This window comes from Apodemus sylvaticus, chromosome 2 (assembly GCF_947179515.1).
Source record: "Apodemus sylvaticus chromosome 2, mApoSyl1.1, whole genome shotgun sequence".
Taxonomy (NCBI): Eukaryota; Metazoa; Chordata; class Mammalia; order Rodentia; family Muridae; genus Apodemus; species Apodemus sylvaticus.
In genome coordinates, this window is record NC_067473.1 from 41,405,914 (window position 1) to 41,430,389 (window position 24,476).

The 24,476-nt window shown below is 38.7% G+C and overlaps 1 protein-coding gene across 1 annotated transcript in view; it reads left to right on the forward strand.

Moving 5' to 3' along the window:
• Window positions 1-2,688: 2,688 nt before the first annotated feature.
• Window positions 2,689-24,476, forward strand: part of Capza2 (capping actin protein of muscle Z-line subunit alpha 2) — a 32,013-nt gene continuing 10,225 nt past the window's right edge. The window contains exons 1-6 of the mRNA XM_052173269.1: window positions 2,689-2,960; window positions 15,756-15,819; window positions 17,169-17,220; window positions 19,542-19,605; window positions 21,765-21,971; window positions 22,704-22,783. Coding sequence (XP_052029229.1) covers window positions 2,922-2,960; window positions 15,756-15,819; window positions 17,169-17,220; window positions 19,542-19,605; window positions 21,765-21,971; window positions 22,704-22,783 — 506 coding nt within the window. The 5' untranslated portion in view covers window positions 2,689-2,921. The remainder of the gene's footprint in view (window positions 2,961-15,755; window positions 15,820-17,168; window positions 17,221-19,541; window positions 19,606-21,764; window positions 21,972-22,703; window positions 22,784-24,476) is intronic.

Genomic DNA, 24,476 nt, shown 5'->3' on the forward strand with positions numbered 1-24,476 from the left:
ACCCAAGATTTTCTGTCTACGAAAGTAAGTAACCTCTGTTCACAGTAAGTTTTAAATTTGTTTGGTGGGAGGTTCATGGCCCAATATGTGTGTGTGTGTGTGTGTGTGTGTGTGTGTGTGTGTGTGTGTGTGTGTTGGAAGGTAACTTAGAGAAGTTGGTTCACTCATTTGGGTTCTGGCGATGTGTGACCAAATTCAGATCTTCAGGCTTGTTTGCAAACACCTTTACCTGCTGAGCCATCTCCCCAACCTTTATGATAAATTTGAAATATAGATACAGGGTTTGAGCATATCTATGGGAAGTTGAAAGGGAAATTGAAAGCAGTTCTGGAGAGATGGCTCAGTGGTTAAGAACACTGGCTGCTCTTCCAGAGGACCCAGGTTCAATTCCCAGCACCCACATGGTCACTCAAAACCATCTGAAACCCCAGTTCTAGGAGATCTGGCACCCTCACACAGACATACATGCAGGAAATGCACATTAAAAAACATCCTTTAAAAAAACAATCTTAAAAAGAGAAGTCTAGGAAGGTTTTGAAAAGCCATGACAAAACCACTAAAAAGTAAAAGAGAGGTGAGTTTAGAAATTAAACAGGAAAATCATGGGGAAAATTCATAGGAGGATTTAAGAGGAGTTGGGGGAAGAGAATGAATAAGACTAAAATATATTCTCTAATATGCTCAAGGAATAACTAAAAGTTATTTTAAAAAGAGAGAAAGAGGGTGGAAATTCTCATGTTGGTAGAACTGTGTAAGGAAACTTTTGATTATCTCTTGATTATGAAGCAAGAGGCAAGGATACTAGCATGTTTCTTCACGCAGACATGTAGCAATCAGTTCTTATTTATACCTACTGAAATTTCTTCCAAATACGTGTCACTTAAATTCTGCAATTCCCCTGAGCTGTATCAAGAAGGTAGTGTTAAGAGATTACTATGGGCACTATTCGACATTATAGGTAATTAACTGCTCTTTGAATTGCTACAGGAACCATATGTAAAATATCGCCAAATCCACTGCTAGAAACATACTCTGACTTAGATTGTTGCAAACATTACAAGATTTTCAGTGAGGCTTCTAAAGAGGAGTGCTGCCAGTAAGTTAGCTATGCGACGTTTAGCGAGTACCCACCGCGTGAGACACAAAATGCTAAGTAAACAGGAACAACATTGGTGGGGAAAACCTGAAGCCCAGAGATACTTTTGATGAAGCCTGCGCTGTGACCTGGATTGCTGGCATAGGAGAGAAGGCACCTCCATTAAGTTTTATTCTGTGGAGAAAGGGAGAAAGTTCTAACACTGGAAAGAATATGGGATGTTGAATAAAATGCCTAGTATTTAGTTATGTGTGAGCTATGGAGCATTGGATAAATTGCTGCTTTGGTTTGGAGGTATAGTAATACTTAAGCACGTACAACTGCTGGAAGTGATAAATAAAGCAAGGACTTAGAAACTATAAAAGAGGAAATTGATATTGATTTGTAGCGCCTGAGGGTTTTGGCCAGACACTGTACTTTATTAGCTTGCGAACTGTCTCCATGGGTTTGTCCTCCACTGGACACTTTCTGTTCCTGCATGTGTCAGCTTCCTCTTCCTGTTCTCTGCAAACGAACACGTTAGTAAGTCACTTAATGATAGTGTTCTCGGACCCAAATAGCCATTTGAGCTCTTTAGGGTACTCTTCCCTGTCATTTACACACAGCTGTCGGATTGACACCACTGAGCATGTTCCCTTCATGTCATGACACTGTCCAAATGCCTACGGTAGCTTCTCACTTTCTAATTATTAGTCTTAACTACTAGCTAAACTCTAAGTCCTCCGTAAACAAAGTATAGTTTCCCTCATAACCTGGGAGCCCGTAAGAAATACAGATTTTTCTGATCCACTCAGGCCTACTAAACTAGCAACTCAATTTTAACATTTCCAGCTGCTTCCTGGGTCAGCTTTGACGTCATCCTTATTTTTTTTTTTATTCTTGAAGCTTCAGTAGTAGAGTTGCCAGACTTAGCAAATAAAAAAATAAGAGACATCCAATAAAATTTGAAAACAATAAATAATGCTTTTAGAATGTTTCAAATCCTTCATGGGATATTGACCTTATGTTGTATGAAATTGATTTCGACTGGATGACATGTATGTATTCTGGACAGCCAGTTCATGAGGGTACAGATCCAAGACTAACTTTACATCTTTCTTTACCTTCCAGGAGTACAACGCCTTCCCTAACTCAATGTCTAATTAATAGAGGTGAGTTTAAGCAGTTTCTCTGGGATTTTTGTTTGTTTGGGTTTTTTCTCTCCATTTCTTATTCCTAAGAACTAGAACAAAGGACTTCCTATCATGAAAGATCAATAAATATTTTTCGGATGAATAAACAAATATATCAAAAGTAATCTTTCAGTTATGGACTGGATTGTGTGTGCCTATTTTAATCAAAACAGTATTTTTTATCCCCAATACTTAAAAATGTTTCAAATTGGTACAGCTTTTCACATTTTAGCTGGCAACGTTCAGAACTTGGTGGGAACAAAGTCATGGGCTCAGAATGTACTCGTCGCCAATCGGGTCCATATGGTCATCGTTGAATAGAGAAGGCACCAGAGCAGGATGACAGAAGATACCATAGCAATCCCCACTTTGGAGGCGCTGCGCACGCGCACAGTCGCGCTCAGGCCGGCGATCAGGGGAGGGAGGCGGAGCTCCGGGGCGCGTGCGCGGCGGCCCAGGCTAAGGAGGCGGAGCTCGCGGGCGTGTGCGCAGTGGCTTGGATCCGGGAGGCGGAGCTCCGGGGCGCGTGCGCGGCGGCCTGGGCGGCGGGCCCCTCCCTTGGCGGGGGCGCGCGGCGCGGAAGACCGCACGGAAAGGGGGAAGTCAGGTGGCCGCCGCTGCCACCAGCGCCACGGTTTGTCGCCAGAAGGAAGATGGCGGATCTGGAGGAGCAGTTGTCCGATGAGGAGAAGGTAGGCGCCGCGGCGGTGAGGAGCAGGGCGGGCGGGGCCGAGAGCCGGGGCGCGAGGGCTGGAGTCTGACCCCGGGCGCGCGGGCGGGCGGGCTCTGGTGGTGGGCCGCACGCCTGCGCTTCCCGAGCGGGGTGCTGCCCGGGCTCCCCGAGGCCGGGCCCCTCCGCTCCTTGTAGGGTGTGTGCTCCGAAAATAGGAAGCGGAGCCGGGCGGCAGCGGGCGGGAGCGGGGGCGGCAGGACCCGGCCCTGGGGGTCCGGGCTCGGGAGCAGCCGACGGCGGAGCGGCGCCGCCTGGCCTGGGGCTTTCTCCATGAGGCGGGCGGAAGGGGGAAACGGCGTAGCCGACCCTCACTTTTTCCTGCAGTTTCTCCTCCCCAACGCGAAGTGCTTCCTGGTTCCCCAGGGTGTTTCCTTCCCTCTGGAGGTCGCAGTCGCCACATCCCGCCCCTTTGCTCCCCCCTCCCCCGCCAGTTATTTCTTTTATTAATATTGTCATTACCTTTTTTTTTTTAATTGCTGCTCCCATGTTCTCCGGAAGGCAGTATTGTTCACAAAGACACCTCCCCCCTTTAGTTGTTTTCTGCCCAACTTGGCTGCTCCCCCCCCCCCCCCTCTTGGGGCAGATTTGGTGACATCCCATCTTCCTGATAGGACCAACTCTGAAGAGGGCGAGCGGGTGCAACTCCTTTTACTGTGTTAAATGCTGTGACAGCATTGGGACCAAATGCACGACTCAAGTTCTCACATTTGTGATATGAAATCTGATCACTGAACTGAGGCTCTTGCCATTTTCTTTGGCGACTGAGGAGACCTCTTGCCTAGGGGGCGAGTAGTGTGAGCGGAACTTTATACATTTTGAGTATTTTTTTTGGAAAAGACCGGGACGTTTTTCCAACTTAGACTTGACTGACATATGAGTGTGGTGCACTTTGGAAATGTCTGATCTTAGCTTAGTTTTTAAGTTCCAAATGAAGTACACCCATGTGGGAAACATACTCAGTTCTAGTTGAGTGTTAGAGAAACACTAAGGATATTTCTACTTTTATGCTGCACCAAAATTAAGGTTCTCTTTCCTTTCCCTTTGGTTTTTCAGAAGGCGGCCACTTTTATGGTTTTGGAAGTGTTTTGGCTTTATAGTTTGTGTCCTTTGATGAAATGGTGATGAATTAACAAAATGGGGACAAGCATACCTTACCATCTTTCATAGAATTACTCCCCTAAGTCTCTAAAAGTTGCTGTACAGTATTTACATTTGTAGTATTGAATAGTTTTAAACTGCTTATTGAAAATATACCAGTGCACTTCAAGAAAAATAACGTTTCAGATTCAGAGTTCTTGAAGTGGTTTTTTTTCATGTTTTGTTTTCTTTCGTATAATTATTAGCTCACTTGTAAGATAGTAAGGAAAGTAGTCTTAGGGTGGGAGTTAATGTAGACCTGTCATGCTGTTGGAAAGGCCTGAAAATTTCAAAATGAAATGATAAGATTCCTTATGCTTGACACCCAGGACACTGAGTTTTCTAGAATAGTGTGTAAGTTCACCTGCTGGCATAACGTTGGAAACAATGGGAATTTTAAGTTTAGATTTAGCATCTTTTTGTGATATAGGTAAAACTATTCTGTAGTAGTTTCACATATAGATTTTATAACAGTATTTTCTAGTTTAAGAAATCAGTGGCTAAATTTTCCAGTGGAATTTAAATAACCAGTAAATTGAAAACAATGTTTTGTCACTTTTATTACCCGGTAGACTTATACTGTTTTAGAAGGAGGTGTTCCATATGGACCAGAAATGGGCTTAATTGTGATATTTTAAGAACAGTTCTTAAATCATGCTTCTCTATTTTATTTCCTTGCTTGTGATTTTCAGGAGTAAGTTTTAAATACTTTTTACACTTGAGTTTTTGTTTAGATTGCAGGTCTAAAGAAGGGGTGGTACTATGATGTATAATTCTGTACTTTGTATGTGCTTATCACATAAGAAAAATGTTTCATTTTCTTTTTTAACTTAAGTTTGAAGTAGTTTTATTACCCTTTACCTGTAAGTAAATTAAAAAGTAAAATTTAAAAGCCTATATAGGAGGGAAATGACAGAGGTGAAACTTAAACCTAAGTTTGTCAGACTTCAGGTTTGCTTGCATACTTAATGACTTTATGTTCCCTAAAGTTGATTATAAGACTATCCTGGGGTTATATGTTGGTTTTCAATTTGTTTGTTTTTAAAAAGGCAGCAGTGGTTCTTTATAGTGTCAGGTTCTAAATTTGTTTTTTATACTTAGGCTAACTGGTAAACTTGTGTTTTCAGCATTTTTAACCGAAATTTATTTTTAAGTAATGTGAACATTGTGTGCTACTGCTATATATTTTCTTACTGGCCCTGTGAAATGAGGCATTTTAGAAATTAATCATAGCTGGGTGTGGCAGAGTAGATTTGTAATCTAAGTACTGAGGAAACTGGGGCTGGAGGATCTCTAGTTCTGAGGCCAGTTTATAGAAAGCAACAATAAAAAGAGTTTAGCTGGGTGTTATAGTGCATACCTGTAATCCCAAAACTCTGGAGGCTGGTCAGGAGGAACAAGTTTTCAGTTTAACTCGGTCTTCTGAGTTCCAAACCATCAGGGCTATATAGGGAGGCCCAAGTATCTAGGACACTAGACTGAATGTACTGTGATTTTTATGGCTTAATTTCTTTTGGCCATAGTGTTAATAAGGAAGAAGAAACAATGAATGAAGTCCCTTAAAGAATGACATTAATTTATCATATGACCCTGTAAACTTTACATAGTTATTTTAACTCCAAGCCAAAAAGAGTTTTTTCTTTCTTATTTTTTCTTAAATCATTTGAATTGTATAATAAAGCATTTTAGTAAATTTGAAACTGTATGAAATTGTCATGTAGAGTTCAAAGATTCTCATTCTCAAACCCTCCTGAAGGAGGACAGTAGTTGTCAATAGCAGTTTTCTTCCTGGACCTCCATCCCCTCCAGTGAGCACACGTCTATGGCTTTTGGTCCTGCAACTTTAGGGAGCCTGGAACTGTACATGGGTGTGAGGATGACCTTGAATTTTTGACCCTCCTATTTCTACCTTAATGCTGGGGCTGCAAGCATGCACTCTGTCTTGCTGAGTTTAATGCTGGGGATAAAGCCTGGACTTTGTATGTGCTTGTCAAGTCTTCTTGCAACTAATATATCTCCTGCCCTCTCCATTTCTATACATCTCTCTTTGCATTGTTGTTTGTAGTCACTTAGTCCTAGATGGCTCAGTGGTTAAGAGCACTGGCTCTTCTTCCAGAGGTCCTGAGTTCAATTCCCAGCAACCACATGGTGGCTCACAACCATCTGTAATAGGATCCAGCGACCTATTGTTTTGTTAATTTTTTTCTGCTTCACCTGTACCTTAGATCAAAATTTTGTCACCTTTATGATCATGATCAAAAATGTCTTAGACAAATAATTTCTTGTTTGTAAAAAATAATCATGAAATAATCATGTTAGTATTTACTTCATAATCCCTGGGTTGACAAGATCATTGGTTTGTAACAGAATTTCACTATTCAAACAGTACAGTTAGGTCAGAACTGTTCTTTCCTTTCTGTTGCATTTGCTATGGGCAAGGAGTGTGTGTGTGTGTGTGTGTGTGTAGTTGCTAGATTGATCCTTCAAGCTGCTTATATTCAAACTATGCTTTTCTATATCTCAAAAAAATACTAGTGCCTAATGCTTGGTGCGCTGATACACCTCTCTAACCCCCACACTCGGGGAGCTTGCAGCCATCCCAGACTAGTGGCTTTGTATTCCTTTCTCCTTGAATAATTGTGACACTTCTCATATATTCTGTTTGATCATGCTCTGGTCCTTTTCTAACATCTTGAGTAAGTTTATCTCTTGGCCTTAGTTTCTGCTGAACTTTGAGGTTATAATTGTAAATATGAGTAGACCTATGTTCAATTCCCAGCACCCACATGGCAACTCACAACTTTTTATAACTCTGGTTCCAGGGGATACAACGCATAGGCACATATGCAGGCAAAACACCAGTGAACATAAAAATAAATCATTTTTTTAAAAAGATAGAAATGTTACTCTTGAGATTTAGTTCAGATTATTTGGCTCATTTAATCTCTCTTGAACGTAATAAAGCATTATTGGCATTAAGTACAGTTTTGTTTAATACTTTCTGGTTTACTTTTCTTCCCTGTTCTATTATAATCCCAAAACAGAAATCATGTCTATAGCACCTGTGAGTATACTGCATGTGATTAGTAAAATGGTTCAGTGGGTGAATAAATGAATAACCTAGAATACAGAATTGAGAGAAAACCCGTGTCATGAAGAGTATATAATGTCAGATTTTTCTATGGAAATCTTGCTGTCTAATTTTTCATTCCTAAATTTTGCCATTGGTTTGTAGACTTGGGTCTGTTGTAATTCCTGGTGTTTTTGGGGGTACTAGTATTTGCGGTTCAAATGCTAAATATAATTTATATATAAGCAGCTAAAATATTTCTCCTCCTATAATCATAACTGACTTAAGAAATCTTGTATTTATACAAGTAATTCATGAGCTGTTGGAGTTTACCATAATGTAAAGTTAATAGCGCCTTAACAAAAAGTATTTAACTAATAAGCTCTTTTGGAAAATACTCATTCCTAATTCATTTTTATGGATGAATTCTGTTGAGCCAATTTCTACTGCAGGCGGGAGTTTCATATCGGCTATGATATAAATAGAATTTTTTAGACTTCACTCAATGGGAAATTTTTATATAATATTTCAGGACATTTGGGAGCCATTTTTCATAAAGAATAGAACTTTACATTTTAGTATAAAAATCTCAGGTCCAAAAGTAGCAGAATAACAAAATCATTATCTGAAGTACATTATTTTATTTCAACTTATAAAAGTTGAAAAATATCTCAAACTTCACTTTTTAAAAATTGAACTTTATAGACTGGGAACTTTTTAACAGAATACTTGCTTGTCATAATAAGGCCTTGAGTTCAATTGCCAGCACCAAAAATAAATTTAATTAATTAAACTTAGGTTTATGGGAGTTTAAAAAATGCTTCTGTAGTGTGTTGATCTTGATAAAAAGCCAACTGCATGTGGATACCATGAATTTGAATGGGATTCTAAGTTTTTTTATGTTGTGTCACTTGGTGTTTGAACAGAGTCACTGATAAGTGAGGAGTGTTGCTGTATAGAAAATGAATGCACTGAAGTACATAGATGTAAACGATTCTTGTAACACTGTAGGACACAAGCAAACTATCATGGGGTTGGAAGATGTCTGTAATATAGTGTTTTTAAGAATTCTGGTCTTAGGGCTGGTGAGATGGCTCAGCAGATAAAGGCACATGTTGCCAATTCAGCCAGTGCTTGGCTTCCAGAATCCGCAGTGGAAGGAAAGAACTAACTTATAGAAAGTTGTCCTTTGACCCCACGTATGCTTCATGTTGTATGTGTACACACCACACATACCACACATGCATGCACACTCGCACAATATAAATAAATGTTTAAAAAATACTAATACAACACTATTATACTAACTATACTAACACATTGTTTCATGACTTCTTGAGAAGAACATAAACAAATGTCTATGCAATCCAGATTAAACTCAGATAACAGAACAACAAATCAGCTGCACTCAAATGTAGGTTGTTATATCTGTTAGTTCATTGGTTATTATAGTTGGCGTTGCTTACAGGAGTGACCCTTTGTCATAGGTGACCCTTTGACAGCTGTAGCACCAAATACTCCCACCCCAGCATGGGTGATGAAGACGCTAGAAAGCTCCGTCATGTGGCAGAGGCTCTCGTTTCCCTCATTGTAGATGGGAAGCACAATAAAAGAAATGCAGAAGGGACTAGGGCAAAATGCAGCCCTCATGTACACTCTTCTAAGAGGTCTTCCAGCTAGTGCCCCCACCTCCACTTCCCAGTAGTGCCATAAAACCCTGTATTCATCAAGGGGTTAATCCATTGATTGCTCTTGAGGAAGAGGCTCTAGACACTTCTCCATAGCCCCTCAGAGAGTATCCAGGTCCTAGTTCATGTGCACACCATAATATCTGGCCATTCTAATTAAATGAGGGTTCATTAGTATTTCTAGATTTTTTTTTTCAGCAGAAAGTAACTGCTAAGTGTCAAGTATGGGACATTGGTAACTTGTATTTGTGTATTACTCGTCATCAAATATCAAAGGGCTTGCTGTTTGCAAGGCACCATTCAAAGGTGTCCAGATATGGAGGTGCACAGGCAAAATATTCCTCTGGTTTTCTTTGTATTCCCAGCTAAATCTGAGGTAGATTATTGAGGATTTTAGAAAAGTGCTTGGAACCTTAGCAGTTTTTGTTGTTGTTGCTTATATCAATAAATTGAGTTGTGTGCAGTTCCATACATGTATATATTGCATTCTTGTCCCCACCCCAACTTGTTTTTATTTCCCTCCTGCTGCTGCCAACTCTTCTTCCTCTTTGCAGATATCATTTCCTGTATTCATGGCTTCTTTGTTTGGTCTCTTGTCCCACAGAGTTTAACTAGAGCCATCTTTATAACCTTGGGTTTAAAACCTTCTATTATAGCCTGGTGGCTCACCAGTGAGGACACAACTGAGTAGTATGCTTCCCTCTTCCCGAATCTGTTTCCAGCCGTTCAGTAGTAGGTGGTAGGAACCCTCGAGCCACTTCTCCATCTGAAGCTGCTTGAGTTCATAATTGCCAGGGCTGTGTTGTATTTAGAAGACAACATTTTAAGCCCTTCTCCCTATCTTCCAGCTCTTAGATTGGACTCCCCACTTCCACAGCCATCCTTTATTCTCAGTATCTTGTGTAGGCAGGAGTCTCTACATTTGTTTCCATTTACTGCAAAGTGAGACTTCTTTGATTAAGGCTGAGAGTAGTATTTGTCTGGCTGGAGTATCAACATATATTTAAAATGCAGTTTGGGGTTATGTCACTTTAGCTATACAACAGTGTAAGCATCCATCCACTAGGACTTCATACCTTCTTAGCCATGGGGTTTTGGTTGGATTTACAGTACTAGTCATGAATTCTCTTCTGTGGAGTTACCCTGAAATAGAATTGAGGAACAATTGGTTACTCCTGTAACAGTCACTGTTGGGCAGCCAGGGCCTTTCCTTGCTGAGCTATCTCACTGATACAGTAAATTTTTTTGCTTTTTTATTTGTATGGGTGTTTTGCTTGCATGACTGTGACTACCACAGTATCTTAGCAAGATGGTACTTTTTGTTATTGTAACAGACACATTTTTGTTACTTTAGAAATACAAAGTAAAGTTCTTATGAAATTTCACAAGTGCTACTGTTTTTGTTCTGCGGTTCAGTTTGGATATAAGAGAAGGCTCTTGCTGTCTTTTGGTCACATAGTGCAATAACAGTCCATCCATAGAACAAAAAATATAAATCATGTTTCCTTTTACACAAAAAATAAAACTTGACAAATTCTGAGGTTTATACCTTTTCTTTAGAAACAGCTAAGCATTTTGAAGCTTAAGCACTAATTTGTATTACACACATACACACATATAAACTTTGTAGTAATACCTTTCTATATAATTTTGACCTTTCTATATCTTAAGCTTATACGGTAATAGTTCGATTTTATTTTTTAACATGCAGTTTTCCATTGTTAGCATGGTCGTGACTTAAGACTTGTTTTAATGCTTTCTAACAGTTTTTACCTGGGGGGAGGTGGTTAAGACAGTTTACATAATCACAATAGATGGAACTGTGGGCTTAACAAGTGCATGTAATTGTCTAGCTCCATTGCCTTTGCCTTGACAGTATACTCTCCCTCCCCCTTTCTCTTTATTTTTAGGTAAACAGTTACATTTTTTAGTTCCTGTTGCTGTGATAAACACTGACTAAAGGAATAAGGAAGAGTTTCTTTTGTCTTAAGATTACAAGGGCTCAGAGTCCGCCATGACAGGGCATTACAAGCAGGTGCGCTGGCTTTTCACTCAGGAAGCAGGGTGAGGTTATAAGTTCTCAACGCCTGTCCACAGTCATGTACTTCACAAGGTCTCACCTCCTAAAGGTCTGTAACCCCCCCCCCAAACTCTGCCACCCAATGGGGATCAAGTATTGAGGTGTACGATCCTGTGGGAGGCATGCTTCAGACCACCACAGCATACAGTAGTAGGGTTTCCCAAGGAGTTCTTTTTTTTTCCTCATTTTTTTTATTGAGTATCTTCTTCATTTACATTGCCAATGGTAAAACCTTTCCCAATTTCCCCTCTCCCAAAGCCCCCCTCCCCAACGATTCCCTACCCCTCCTCCCACCCCCTGCCTCCATGTATATGTCCCCTCTACCCGACACAGTCCCACCTCCCCCCAACTTCCCCTCCCCAGCTGTTTCCCTTTGTTGTGGCCTCTATTGAGCCTTTACCTGACCAAAGTCCACTCCTCCCACTGATGCCCAAAAAGGCATTCATTCCTTTGCCATATTTTTGGCTGGAACCATGTATACCCCTTGGTTGATGGTTCAGTCCCTTGGAGTCTTGGAGTGTCTGAGTGTCTGAAGTCATTGTTTTTCCCATGGGGCTATATACCCTTCAGCTCCTCTGGACCACCCTCCAGATCCTCCGTTGGGGACCCCCAAGCTCAGTCCAATAGAGGCTAGTTTCTGCTTCTGAATTTGTAAGGCTCTCGCAGGGCCCCTCTGGAGACAACCATGGCATGCTCCTTTTGGTAGTGTAGGGGTTTGCTGACTATTTATAGGATGAATCCCCAGGTAGGGCACTGGCTGGGTGGCCTTTACTTCAGACTCTGCTCCACACATTGCCTCCCCTGTTGCTCCTGTGAGCATTTTGTTCCCTTTCTCAGAGGAACAATAGCACCCTCACTTAAGTCCTCATTCTTCTTGAGCTTCCTGTGCTAGGTGAATTGTAACTTTTTTTATTTTGAGCTTTTGAACTAGCATCCGCTTATTAGTGACTGCATACCATGTGTGTTCTTTTGTGACTGGGTTGCCTCGCTCAGGATGACACTTTCTAGTTCTATCCATTTGCCTAAGAATTTCATGAATTCATTGTTTTTAATAGTTGAATAGTACTCCATTGTGTATATATACCACAGTTTCTGTATCCATTCCTCTGTTGAGGGACATCTGGGTTCTTTCCAGCTTCTGGCTATTATAAATAAGGCAGCTATGAACATAGTGGAGCATGTGTGCTTATTACATGTAGGAGCACTTTCTGGGTATATGCCCAGGAGTGGTATAGCTGGGTCTACAGGTAGAACTATGTCTGATTTTCTGAGGTATCACCAAACTGATTTCCAGAGTGGTTTTACCAGCTTGCAATCCCACCAACAATGGAGAAATGTTCCTCTTTCCCCACATCCTTTCCAGGATCTGCTGTCCCCTGAGTTTTTCATCTTAGCCATTCTGACTAGTGTAAAGTTGGAATCTCAGTGTTGTTTTGATTTGCATTTCCCTGATAACTAAGGATGCTGAACATTTCTTTAGGTGCTTTAGAGTTTCCTCAGTTAAGAATTCCCTGTTTAGCTCTGTACCCCATTTTTTAATAGGGTTATTTAATTCTCTGGAGACTAACTTCTTGAGTTCTTTGTATACATTGAATATTAGCCCTCTATCGGATGTAGGGTTAGTAAAGATCTTTTGCCCAAGGAGTTCTTTATACATCTGTGCAGCTGTACTTTGTTGTCATTCATTCCCCTTCCCTACTGCCCTCTCCATGCTCCTCCTCTCCCCAAAAGATCTGGTTCCCTTTATTCCCAGTTATTAAAATGTAAGACTTAAGCCTCCATAACCATAAGAACCAGTTCCCATAATGCATATCTTATATATCTCTCTGTATCCTGTTGGCTGTGTTTCCTTAGAAAACCCCAGCAAACATAGTTACTGACATTCCTTAGGTGTTGCTAAGTTGACAACTTAGAAATGATTGTCCATTATACCTTTCAGGTGTTCAATAAATGTTAGGTTCTATTAATTGTTTTGAAACACAATCCATCTAACTAGACAGTATTTATGGACTATTTACTGAACTGAGTATGATCCCAGAGGCCCCCCAAAGCAGGTGGTCTGCACTGTACAAGAATTCATAATAAAAACAACTCTTAAAACAATTCTGAGTGTAAGGCAAAGAGGAATGAACAAGGCACAGAGATAGAGTAGAGAAGGATTTAGGCAGTGCTGCTTGGAAAGGGGTGCTTTAGTAGGAGACACTTCAGCTAAGTCTCAGACAAGCAGAACAGATAAGAGTCAGCACCAATTCTTTGATCCTATAGCTTAGACTGGTATTCCCTCCCTCCCTCCCTCCCTCCCTCCCTCCCTCCCTCCCTCCCTCCCTCTCTCCCTCCCTCCCTCCCTCCCTCCTTCTGTCCCTCCCTCTCTTTGTGTACATGCATGCACTCTTTCTCCTCTACTATCTTCTTCCTTTTGAAAGAGATCATTACCATCCAACCTCCTTAGGATGCATGTTGTCCCTATTACTTTAATGAATTGGGTCCCAACAAAGCTAAGCAGCTTTACCAGTAATTTCTATCCCTCAGATGCCCAGGGAGGACTGAGGCCTCCTGAACTTCTCTCTCTATGATGGAATGTTTGTGGGCCCAGTTTTATGTAGTTCTTGGCAGGTAGCACAGCTACTTGGAACTTCAAAAGTATAGTGACCAGGCATGCCTGGAGAACAGTGGTCTACAACATTCCACTTCTGGCTCTTACGTCTTTCTCTCCCTTCATCAGTCTTCTTTGAGCCTTGGAGGGCATGATAACAGAAGTTCCGTTTAGAGCTGTGCATTCAACAGTAACTCTCAGTACTTTGGACATTTATGAATCTCTGCAGTAAAAAACACCCACAGCAAAACCAGAATACAAAAATGAAGCTTTTCTGACCAAAACTGATAGCAGTATTGATTGATGGGTATAAATATTTAGAAGGAAGTTTCAGACACATCCTGCCTATATAATGTGCTCCTTAATAGTATTCTTAAACATTTTAGAAGATACCTAATTTCTTTTTCTTTTTTTAAAGATTTATTTATTTATGTCTATGAATACACTGTAACTGTACAGATGACTGTGAGCCACCTTGTGGTTGCTGGGATTTGAACTCAGGACCTTTGGAAGAGCAGTCTGCTCATAACCGCTGAGCCATCTCTCCAGCCCTAGTTTTATTTTCAAAATGGGCATACAATAACAGTATATTCCTTAGGACTTTTAACACATGTATAAAGTAATGAACTTATTACTATGAAAATCTGGGCGTGTATAGCTCCATCACCCTCAAACTCATTTTCTCCCTTTTCCTTGTTTTTCTCTAGTCAATCCCTTTCCCGCCCATCCCAGAACTTCTGGCAACTGTTACCCAGTCTCCTTTGCTATAGAAACTATCCTACTTGAGACAGGACCATTCACAGTTTTTTCCCTTTATGATGGTGCAAAGGCAGTACACACTTAGTGAAAACCCCTTTTCAGATTTTGAATTTAGTTCTTATCCTGGGCTAAGGATATATGGTATCATGTTTTTGAACTCTGGAGACTAGTGTGTGGCAGGTGTTTGGGTTTGAAAGGTAAACCTTTTGATTTAACAATATCTTTAACTAAAAATGGGTTTATTGGATGTAAGATTCCAGTATTAGTTAAAAGGCATATGTACTATGGCTGAATGTTGTATGCATAAAGTCTTAAAGAGGGTACTAACCTTTTGAGTTTCTCTTTTCTTTCCAGTAAAGTGCTTTACAATTAATTCAAATTGTTTCATGTATCAGTAGTTCCTTTTTATTGCTAAGTAATTGCATTATATAGCTATATCACAGTTATTTGTCCAGTAGCCTGTTAGTGGAAGTTTGAGTTGTAAATTATTTCCAGTATGAACAATTCTGAATAAGTTTTGGTGTGAATATAAATGTGTGTGTGTGTGTGTGTGTGTGTGTGTGTGTGTGTATGTGTGTGTAATAATTTGGAATGATATTGTATATTAGGGTATTTGCCTAACTTTGTAAGAAGTGCTAAATATTTTGCATGTTGATTGTACACTGCATAGCTTTCTATAAGACTTGTAGAGTGCTACAGTTGTCATGAGCCTGCATGAATCTTTTTATCTTAGCCTTTCTGTTTTGCATGGAATAGTATTTCCTGGTTTCTGTATCAATATTCTAATGAAGAATACTGAGTGTATTTCTTTATCAAAATTCTAATAAAGACTGAGTGTGCTTTTTTGCATATGTATATGTCTTGTGCTTATCATATTTGATGATGTATCCATTCACACATTTTCTTAGTTTCGTTTTTGTTTTCTTTTTTCCTGTTAAGTCTTCAGAGTACTTTTGGTAGTTTTGAGTGGGTTTGCTCATAAAGTTTTATATTAGATTAAAGATTCTAAGTGTTTGGAACCAGGAAGTTCAGGGTCTTCTATAGTTTGGAAAGTTTGCATGCACTGTAGCTAGTTTTGAGTAAATCAGCTGTCATCAATATATCTACTTATTGAATCTTTTCTCACATAATGGCCTTCATGAATTTCTTTAGTTTAAAAGAAGTAAAATTATGAGAAAATATTTACCTGTCAACAGTTTTAAATTATTGATTGTATTAATGTTATTTTACCTTCATTTAGCCTGTATAGTGTACGCATATTAAATTATTAAAAGAGTAAAAGCAAACTTGTGTTTGAGTATAGAAATGTTACTTACTTTAAAATCATTTTCAGTAGAACTTTGAAATTTGTATAATGTTGATTGGGGTTTTGGTCATTTTAACAAAGAGTGTATAGTGTGATATTTATGTCTTCATTTCTGTCTTAGGTACGTATAGCAGCAAAATTCATCATCCACGCCCCTCCTGGAGAATTTAATGAGGTTTTTAATGGTAAGTCTTTAAACTACCTTTAAAAACATTATTTTACTTTATTTTTATTTGGGGGTGGGGGGCACCATGTGTTCTGAGGATCTAACTCAGGTTGTCAGGCTACCACGGCAAGTATCTTTACACCTGAGCCCTCTTGAGCCACATGATGTGCAACACCAAGACTTGATGTAGTGATTCTTTCTCAAGAACTGTCTTGTTTTATTTATTTTTAAGTACATGAAAAGTACCAAAATTCAGTAAAAGTGGTAATATTTGTCTGTTCTTGCAAAGTGTGGAAGGACAGAAAGCTTGTTCTTGCCCCTCGGTCACAAGCTAAGTTATGTTTTCTACAGAGCAAACTCATTTGAAATCAATAAATGTGTTGTCAGACTAAGAAGCACAGTCCGAAGTATTTTCTGGAAATTTTATCAGACCATTTTTATGGTGTAGATTATTCTTAGTTCTTTGGAGATATTGTGGATTATCTATCTGCCTGCAGCAGCTATTTAAACTGACCTTTTTTAAAAATTCCCTTTTATGTTACCTGACCAGATTTAAAAAAAAAAAAAATACTGTGATGCACTTTTTTTCTTTATTTATATGAGTACACTGTAGCTGTCTTCAGACACACCAGAAGAGAGCATCAGATCCCATCACAGATGGTTGTGGGCTGTTGCTGTTCTATATTCTCAAATGAAAGACACACACACACCCTTACATTTAATGTGCCTTAAACAACGCAATGGTTGGGCCACACCCAAACCTCCACATTGTTAACGCCTTCCCTCCAATACTTCTGAATCTGAATTATTACTTACTAAAATCTATATTCCATCTTTGCTACTCTAGCCCAGTGGTGGCCTAGGGCTGCTTTTCCCTGGCTCTGACATGATTGATACTCTGTCTTCTATAGCTCTCAAGCCTGCATCTTCTCTTCCTGGCAATGACAATTCTGCTTCTTCTTTGATCCCCTTGCCTGTGAATCCTAAAGTTCTGCCTCTGATTTCCTGCCCAGCCATTAGCTGCCAGCAACTTTATTTACCAACCAGAACCAGCTCGGGGCAGGAACCTTCAGTGTCTCACATGGGATTCTCGTGAAATTCCAAATAACATATAATGCAAGCAATAAACTAAATCTACAACAGTGAGCACCATGTGGTTGCTGGGAACTGAACTCAGGACCTCTAGAAGAACAGTCAGTACTCATAACTACTGAGCCATCTCTCTAGACCTGTGGTGCATATTTATAGATAGTTTGGTCCTTAGGAAATTTTGGTCATGCTTGTATGGGAGGTATTAATAACTAAAACAAACTATATTTCTTTCAGTATTCAAACAGAAAAATAATATATAAAACTATTGTTTTTCAGATGTTCGATTATTGCTTAATAATGATAATCTTCTCAGGGAAGGAGCAGCACAGTAAGTATTCTATGTTTCCATAGCTAAAATGTTGTAAAGGTAATAATGAAGCACTAATCCTTGACATAAAATTTTCCGAAATACAGTTAAAGTTTGTATAACTATATGTATTAGACTGAGAAATCACGGGGGTAGTTAGGGACAAGTGTGAAATGAAATTCTCTTTTATGTTTGTCATTGTCTTACTATATATTATCACTTATATTCTCTGTATAGTTTCTCAAAACTAAATGTTTATTTGATACCATTGGAGAAAATAATTAGTTTAGCTCATGGTTTTGGAGAGTTCTAGTAAAAATGGCAAGAAAATAATGGTGGCAAGAGCAAGTGGCCGAGACCGTTGTGAGGATCAGGAAGCAAGAGCAAGACCAGAACCCAGAGATGAATATAACTCTCAAAGCCGTGTCCCAGTGGCCTCCTTCCACTAGCAAGACCACACTCCTCAGACTTCCACAGCCTCCCTCAGTAGCCACACCAGATATGGAACATGTGCCTTCTGTGGGCATTGAAAACACAAATTCCTGACAGTCTGAACACATTGAAGTTACTCTTAGGAAAATTACTTCATGTGGTGTAAAAGTCAGAAGTGTGTAGCTACTCTGCCTTCCTGTCTGCAATGTCTGTGTCTGTGTACATCCATTTTGAAAATGCTATGTTTGAGAAGTTATGATTTGATTTTATATTGATGTCTTTGTATTTATTTATTTATTTATTATTATTGTAATAGTTATAGTCATAAAGTGTAAAGCTATTCTGTTAAGTGGAGACAGTTTCTAGATCTCATAGAATGGGATCAATTTAATAGAACACAATTTTGTTCTGTATATAATTTTTTATACATTGGGTTTTTGCTATACACATATTACATAGTTATCTGGTAAGTATATCATTCTTCACTCTTTAGAGTGGAGAGGCCTTCTTGACTCCATCTCGTCACACTATTAGCTGAGTTTCTGCTGTGGGCTTTTATCATAGTCTTGCCACTTTTCTGTTTCTAATCACACTGCATGATTCATTGTATATACTACTGCCATATTAATCTTTAGAGGCACTTCTAGAACTGCTTTGCCTCTCAAAATACATATTCTGTCTTGAAGACCACTCAGGGTTTGGTGAGATGGCTTAGTGGGTAATTGCCCACTTAGTGGGTAAAGCTGAGTGCTTGCTACCCAGCAGTGTGAACCTAACGACCTGAGTTCAGTGTCCTGAACCCATGTACAGGGGACAGGGGAAGAAGAGGACCAGCTCCATGAAGGTGTCCTCTGGCCCCCACATACAGCCAACTGGACAAGCTTCCCCTCACCATCATCACATACAAGCACAATGATAAAAAACAATTTTTAAAAATCTAGTGCAGCTCAGTAAATACTGATGAGCAGCTGGTTGGTTCTTCCTGTGACATTGGCCCACTTCTTGGTCTTTCTAATTAAAACATTCTTTTTTTCCCATTATCCTGCTCCCCTCCCAATCCTTTCTCTATGTTGTATGTGTGTTCATGTATTTATTTAAGTGTGTGTATGTGAGGAAGCCTGAGACTGACATGGGGTCCCTGTCTCTCTTGCTCTCCACCTTATGTTTTGAGTTAGGGTGTTGCACTGAAACTGAACTCACTCTTGGTTAGGCTTGCTGCCCAGTTAACCCCTGGAGTTAGCCTACTTCTGGCCCCTAGCATTGGGATTACAGAAATGCACTGTTCTATCTTTTACTGGGTTCCTAGAGATCTGAATGTAGGCCCTTATACATTTTCGATAAAACCCATTAAGTGATCTACCCAGAACCATCTCCCACTTTCTAGAAGACCAAGCCTACTTAATTTCTTAATATCACATTCATGAAATTATTCTTGAGTTTTATTTTTTCTTTTGCCTGAATAGTGTAATTCCTTGAAAATGTGCTAGTAATTCTAGAATGTTACTTTCTACTTTTTGCTATTACTTGATGTTCTCTTTTGGCATTCTCTTGTATATTAACTAAAAGATCTTTGGCAATAGGAACTGCTTGAGTATCACGGTACCTAGTTGTTTACTAATTTCTTAAATAATTGTATATCTACATTGTATATTTATAATCATTGCTTTCAGGTTCTTATATTTAAGAAGCCATATATTTACTGGTCATGTCTTATTTTGCCAAGTTAAAAGCTGCATATCATTACTTGTTTTTTAAAACAGCCATATCTGTATTTTAACTATAGTTAATAAAAGGTAGATAATAGAGTTAGAGTTTTATCAACTACAACATGTACAGTATAGATTAACTGGCAGGTGATTATTTATAAAACATTATGACAATTTTAAGTAATTGTCCTTTTTCTTTTTTAGTGCATTTGCACAGTATAACCTGGACCAGTTTACACCAGTAAAAATTGAAGGTTATGAAGATCAGGTATGTTTCATAAAACACCAAATCACACTGCTCTTTGTTTTGTTTATAAAAACTTATCCTGGAAGAATTGTGAGATGGTGTAACATTACTCATTTTAGTTGAAGGTATTTAATGGCAAAATAATTGAAATGGTCATCTTTATTTTTGGAAGTAGTATTATCAGAAAGTCAGTTAGCAGTACCAGGTGTAGTGGCTCTAATACCTCTTGGCCTCCATGGGCCTACATTCACATGCACAAGCATACTCAGACATTCACAGAATTGCATACTAGTTACTGTTTCATTTCGCCAGAGATTTAATTGGGTTACCATTACAAACAATACTATATCAGGTGTCTTTGTAATCCTGGTAACATTTGACAGTGGTTTTCTTTAGATAAATCCCTAGAAGAAAATCTGCTGCATTAGTGAATATATCTTTTAAAAATGTTCAATGGCTGCTAAAGTCATTTTTAACAAGGTAGCATAATTTTAATACTTAAAACCAAAATCCTTCTTAAAGCAGTGGGGTCTATTAACTTTACACATGAACATATGTTTAAAAACTTTGGGCCAGTGAGGTGGCTCTTGGGTGCAGCACTTGTTGTGCAAGCCTGAGGACGGGATTGTGATCCCTGGAACCCACTGTGGAACCAAAGACCTGACTCTCAGAAGCTGTCCTCTGATGGCATTTGCTATGGCTCAAGTCAGTTTTTAAAAAGTATCCATTGTAAATAAAAACAATGTTAAGGATTTACAACAAAACATCACCATTTTTAATGGTGCTTTCCCCTTCTCCAGAAAGCACTGTGAACACTTTTAAAGAGATGGCATGCCAGTAATGGATTTTTGGATTAAATTGTACTATTAACATCCTGGGATATTGTGCAACTAACTGTTAAAGAGGATAGTGAGAGATAGCTAGTAAACTTTGAGGGGTGTCCATAGATGTTTATGTATAGAAAAAGTCAGGTGTGTTTGGATTAAGGAGAGAGCCAGACCACCAGAGCCTTCTGTGGCCAAAAGGCAAAGCTTTCTTCAGGGTACAAACCACTGGCTTGTCCCCAAGTGAAGGGGATGCAGCACTGACACAAAGGAGCTTGGGGTTTTACAGGGTGCTTTTAGCTGGACTGAGTGTGGCAAGAGAGCGTAAGGAGAAGGAACTGCAGTTTGCCGGGGCCGAGGAGAGCAGGAGGCTGGAGGTTCCGTAGAGTCAGGGCTTAGCAGGCTTCTGAGAAGTAGAGAATGCTCAGCTTCCATTTCCCTCATGAGGCTGCGTCCACACCACCATCTATCTTGATGCCTTAGATGGTTACATCTTGGGCCAGAGCTCTGGGCCAACCCAACAAAGTTCATAAAAATGTGTATGCTTGTATATGCACTTTTATCATTCTTTGAAAGCAATGGCCCACAAACTGTGTGTGTGTGTGTGTGTGTGTGTGTGTGTGTGTGTGTGTGTGTGTGTGTGTAAGTGTAAGAAGATAGGTGTACATATTCATCTGATGTGGCATTTTTATTACCAAAACGCTTTAGAAAAGCTCCGTGCTATGCTGTCAGCACCATTTCCATCAGAGGGATGGGAAAGTCTGGTCCGTCAGTATTTACCGTCTAGGACAACTACAGGGGGAGAAAGGTTTTTGTTTGTTTAATAAGATACAAAATAAAAGAGTTATTCATATTTTCTTAAATGTACATAAATGTATAAATTATGTTTTAAAATTTTGGCAGTTAGTAGTAGTGATTAATTCTTAAGAAACAAGCAATTTGGGGAACAGAAAGACAGGGTACTAAACAAATCAGGACTATAGAGCTGTCTTCCGGATTAAAGCCGTCAGATTGGTAGGGCCTCTGTGTTTAAGAACTCAGGGCCACTATCAGAAATAGTAAACTGCCTCTGAGTGGGTAGGTGGGTAGATAAATGGATGGTCACCTCCAACACTGTATAGTTGGAAATCATATTTTCCCCACTCAATATGCAAAAATTATCTGGAAAGATACACTAATGTATACTAATTGAGAATACCCTCAATATGCTTGTGGTCTACTCTTTTAAAATATATTTTCACAATATAGTTTGAGCAGTTGTTTCAGTGTAAATGTACAGTTTCAGAAAGGGTCTTAAGTGTTTATTACTGTGTGTCCATGTTAATATTTTTTTCTAAATTTATTTGAAAATTGAAGGTCTTGATAACAGAACATGGAGACTTGGGAAATGGAAAGTTTTTGGATCCAAAAAACAGAATCTGTTTTAAATTTGACCATTTACGAAAGGAAGCAACTGATCCAAGGCCCTACGAAGCAGAAAATGCCATTGAATCATGGAGAACTTCAGTAGAAACTGCACTGCGAGCTTATGTGAAAGAGCATTATCCCAATGGGGTCTGCACTGTGAGTCATCAGTGGGCACTTCTTCCCTGTGGTTTATTATACAGATGTGCCAGTTTATATAATTCCTTGAAACTAGCAGTCATAGAGAACTAACGGCTTATAGCATCTAACTTTTTTCTTTTAAGAATATTTATCTTCCTAAAAAAAAAAAAAAGATAGTCCCAAATGGTAAATTAATTATATGTTAAATTAAATTTAGATAGACATTGAATTAAAGGATATGATGCTACTCTCTTTAGTCATCTGCCCATGTTCAGCTTAAATTAACTTTTATTTGGTTACAAAAATCTTAGAGAATTATTTCATGTTTAATTCCCTGCTGTTGTAATGTTATTTGTTCATTGATTTAACCTATTTTTTTTCAGAATGTATTATTGTACTCTAACTAAGTAGATTTTGTTTTTGAACTTTGCTTCTATCCAGATAGGCTCTTTAGCACTGGAGTTTGGTCTTCTCCATAGCCATAGTGATCTTTTGAAATGCAGACAAGATCCTGAAAAATTCTCTGCTTAGAATCTTTCAGAGAGTAGGATTACTTAATTAGGGTAGAGTCTAGGCATCTGAGAAAGAGTGTGAAGCCATGTGGCCTTGGTTCTGTTTACCTATCCAACCTAAAATTACTATATATCATAGTTTATGCCTACTTTCTCTGGTATCTTATAGATACTTAAAGGGTGACATTGTTTGGCCTTAACTAAACTCACTCTTGTCCTTGTTTTCTTTGCCAATAAGGTGTATGGCAAAAAAGTAGATGGGCAGCAAACCATTATTGCATGCATAGAAAGCCATCAGTTTCAAGCAAAAAACTTTTGGTAAGTTAAAGTTTTGTGCACTTAATTTAACAATGTTTATATTCCATATAACTCAGACTGTACCTTCTGTGTGTGACTGTGTTACTAAGAGCAATATAAACTTGATAAAGAAAACTGCTGCCCTTTGAGAGTTTGAAATGTACTTGCTTCATAATGATCATCCGAGTCACTGTAGTGCAGTAAACCGGACGACACTCAGCAGAGGGTGTAGGAGAACAGAGTGATTTAGGATGGGAACTGGCAGCAACCTAGGCGCGCATGTGTGCTCGCAAACAGACCAGGTGGCACCCCATCTGCTCATTCTGAGAATGGGGTGTTCCTGTGTCTTAGTCAAGAGAGGAAAGCAGAATCAGTTAAAAAAAAAAACAAAAAAAAAACTAAGAACCAGGAGACTTCTTTAAATTTGGGAACCTTAGGTTAGGTGGATTATTTATTTATTTATTTATTTATTTATTTATTTATTGTGGACATTGTTTTGTTGGATGGTGTGAGAAGGTAGAGTTACAGTCATGCTTTGTAACTGCATACATAACAGTTGTTTGTATGTACAAAAATCTGCATTCCCCATGTTCATTGATCAGGTGTTTAGGAAATTGTGGAATTTTATTCTGAATATTTGTATCATAAAATTCTAAGGTTCTCTAAGATGATTATTAGTTTAAACAGAAAGTTTTGGCTACCTTTTTGTTAATACATGCTGAATATCAATAAACATGATGGAAATGTTACCTTTCAAGTATATTAAATTTTTGACTCATTAAGTTGCTCTTAAGAATAAAATTGCTAGTGTCAATAACCCCAGTTAGACTAGTTTAGGCTCTTAACCAAGGCTGGTCACTGCTTTGTCATGTCAGAAATCAGTGCCAGGTTGGATAAAAGACTAACCAAAAACATTAGGAGGAATGCAGATCTAATATCCGTATCTTCACATATACCTAAATGACAGACTACAGCTTCCTAAAGATAATGCCATATACAGGTTTCTTAATCTTAGCTCCATAATCCTAAACCAATTCCAAACCAATAAAGCTTTGGAAAATTATTGTTTATATATTTGTTCCAGGATGTACATAATATATCAACTGTTGAGCTTGACTTATTAAAGAAGAATTCTTACTAAGTTTTACATACAAATCTTTGGGGAGGCATTACTAGCTTTCAAAAATAAAACTCCCTGGAGTTTTACTGTATATTAAATTAACTAAATCTCTTGAGTTTTCTATTCTCATTATTTCACTTTACATACTAACGCCTTTTATAAGCCGCTACTGTGAAGCTAAAAATGATTTTCACTTAGTAAAATCAAAAAAATATTAGGCTGGGCTTGGTAGTGGACAACTATAATCTCAGCACTCGGGAGCCAAGTAGGAAGATTGCAAGATTGCAGCCCACCTAGGCTCATGGTTAAGACACTGTTCTAAACAAAACAAATAAAATAAGAACAGAAGAGGTTAGTCTTAGGAGAGTTTCTTTTTTTTTTTTTTTTTTTTTTTTTTACTACAAACAATTGCAGCAATGTTTATTTACCAAGTAGCCACTTGCTTAACACTATTTTCTTTTAAATTATGCCTAATTTTGACAAAAATTAGTTAATATTTTCCAAAATTTAAGCAGAATTAAAGGTACTTCAGAGACATTCAAAAGGAACTTTTATATAAAGTATACTGAAAAAGCAAAAATAATAGAAAAACAT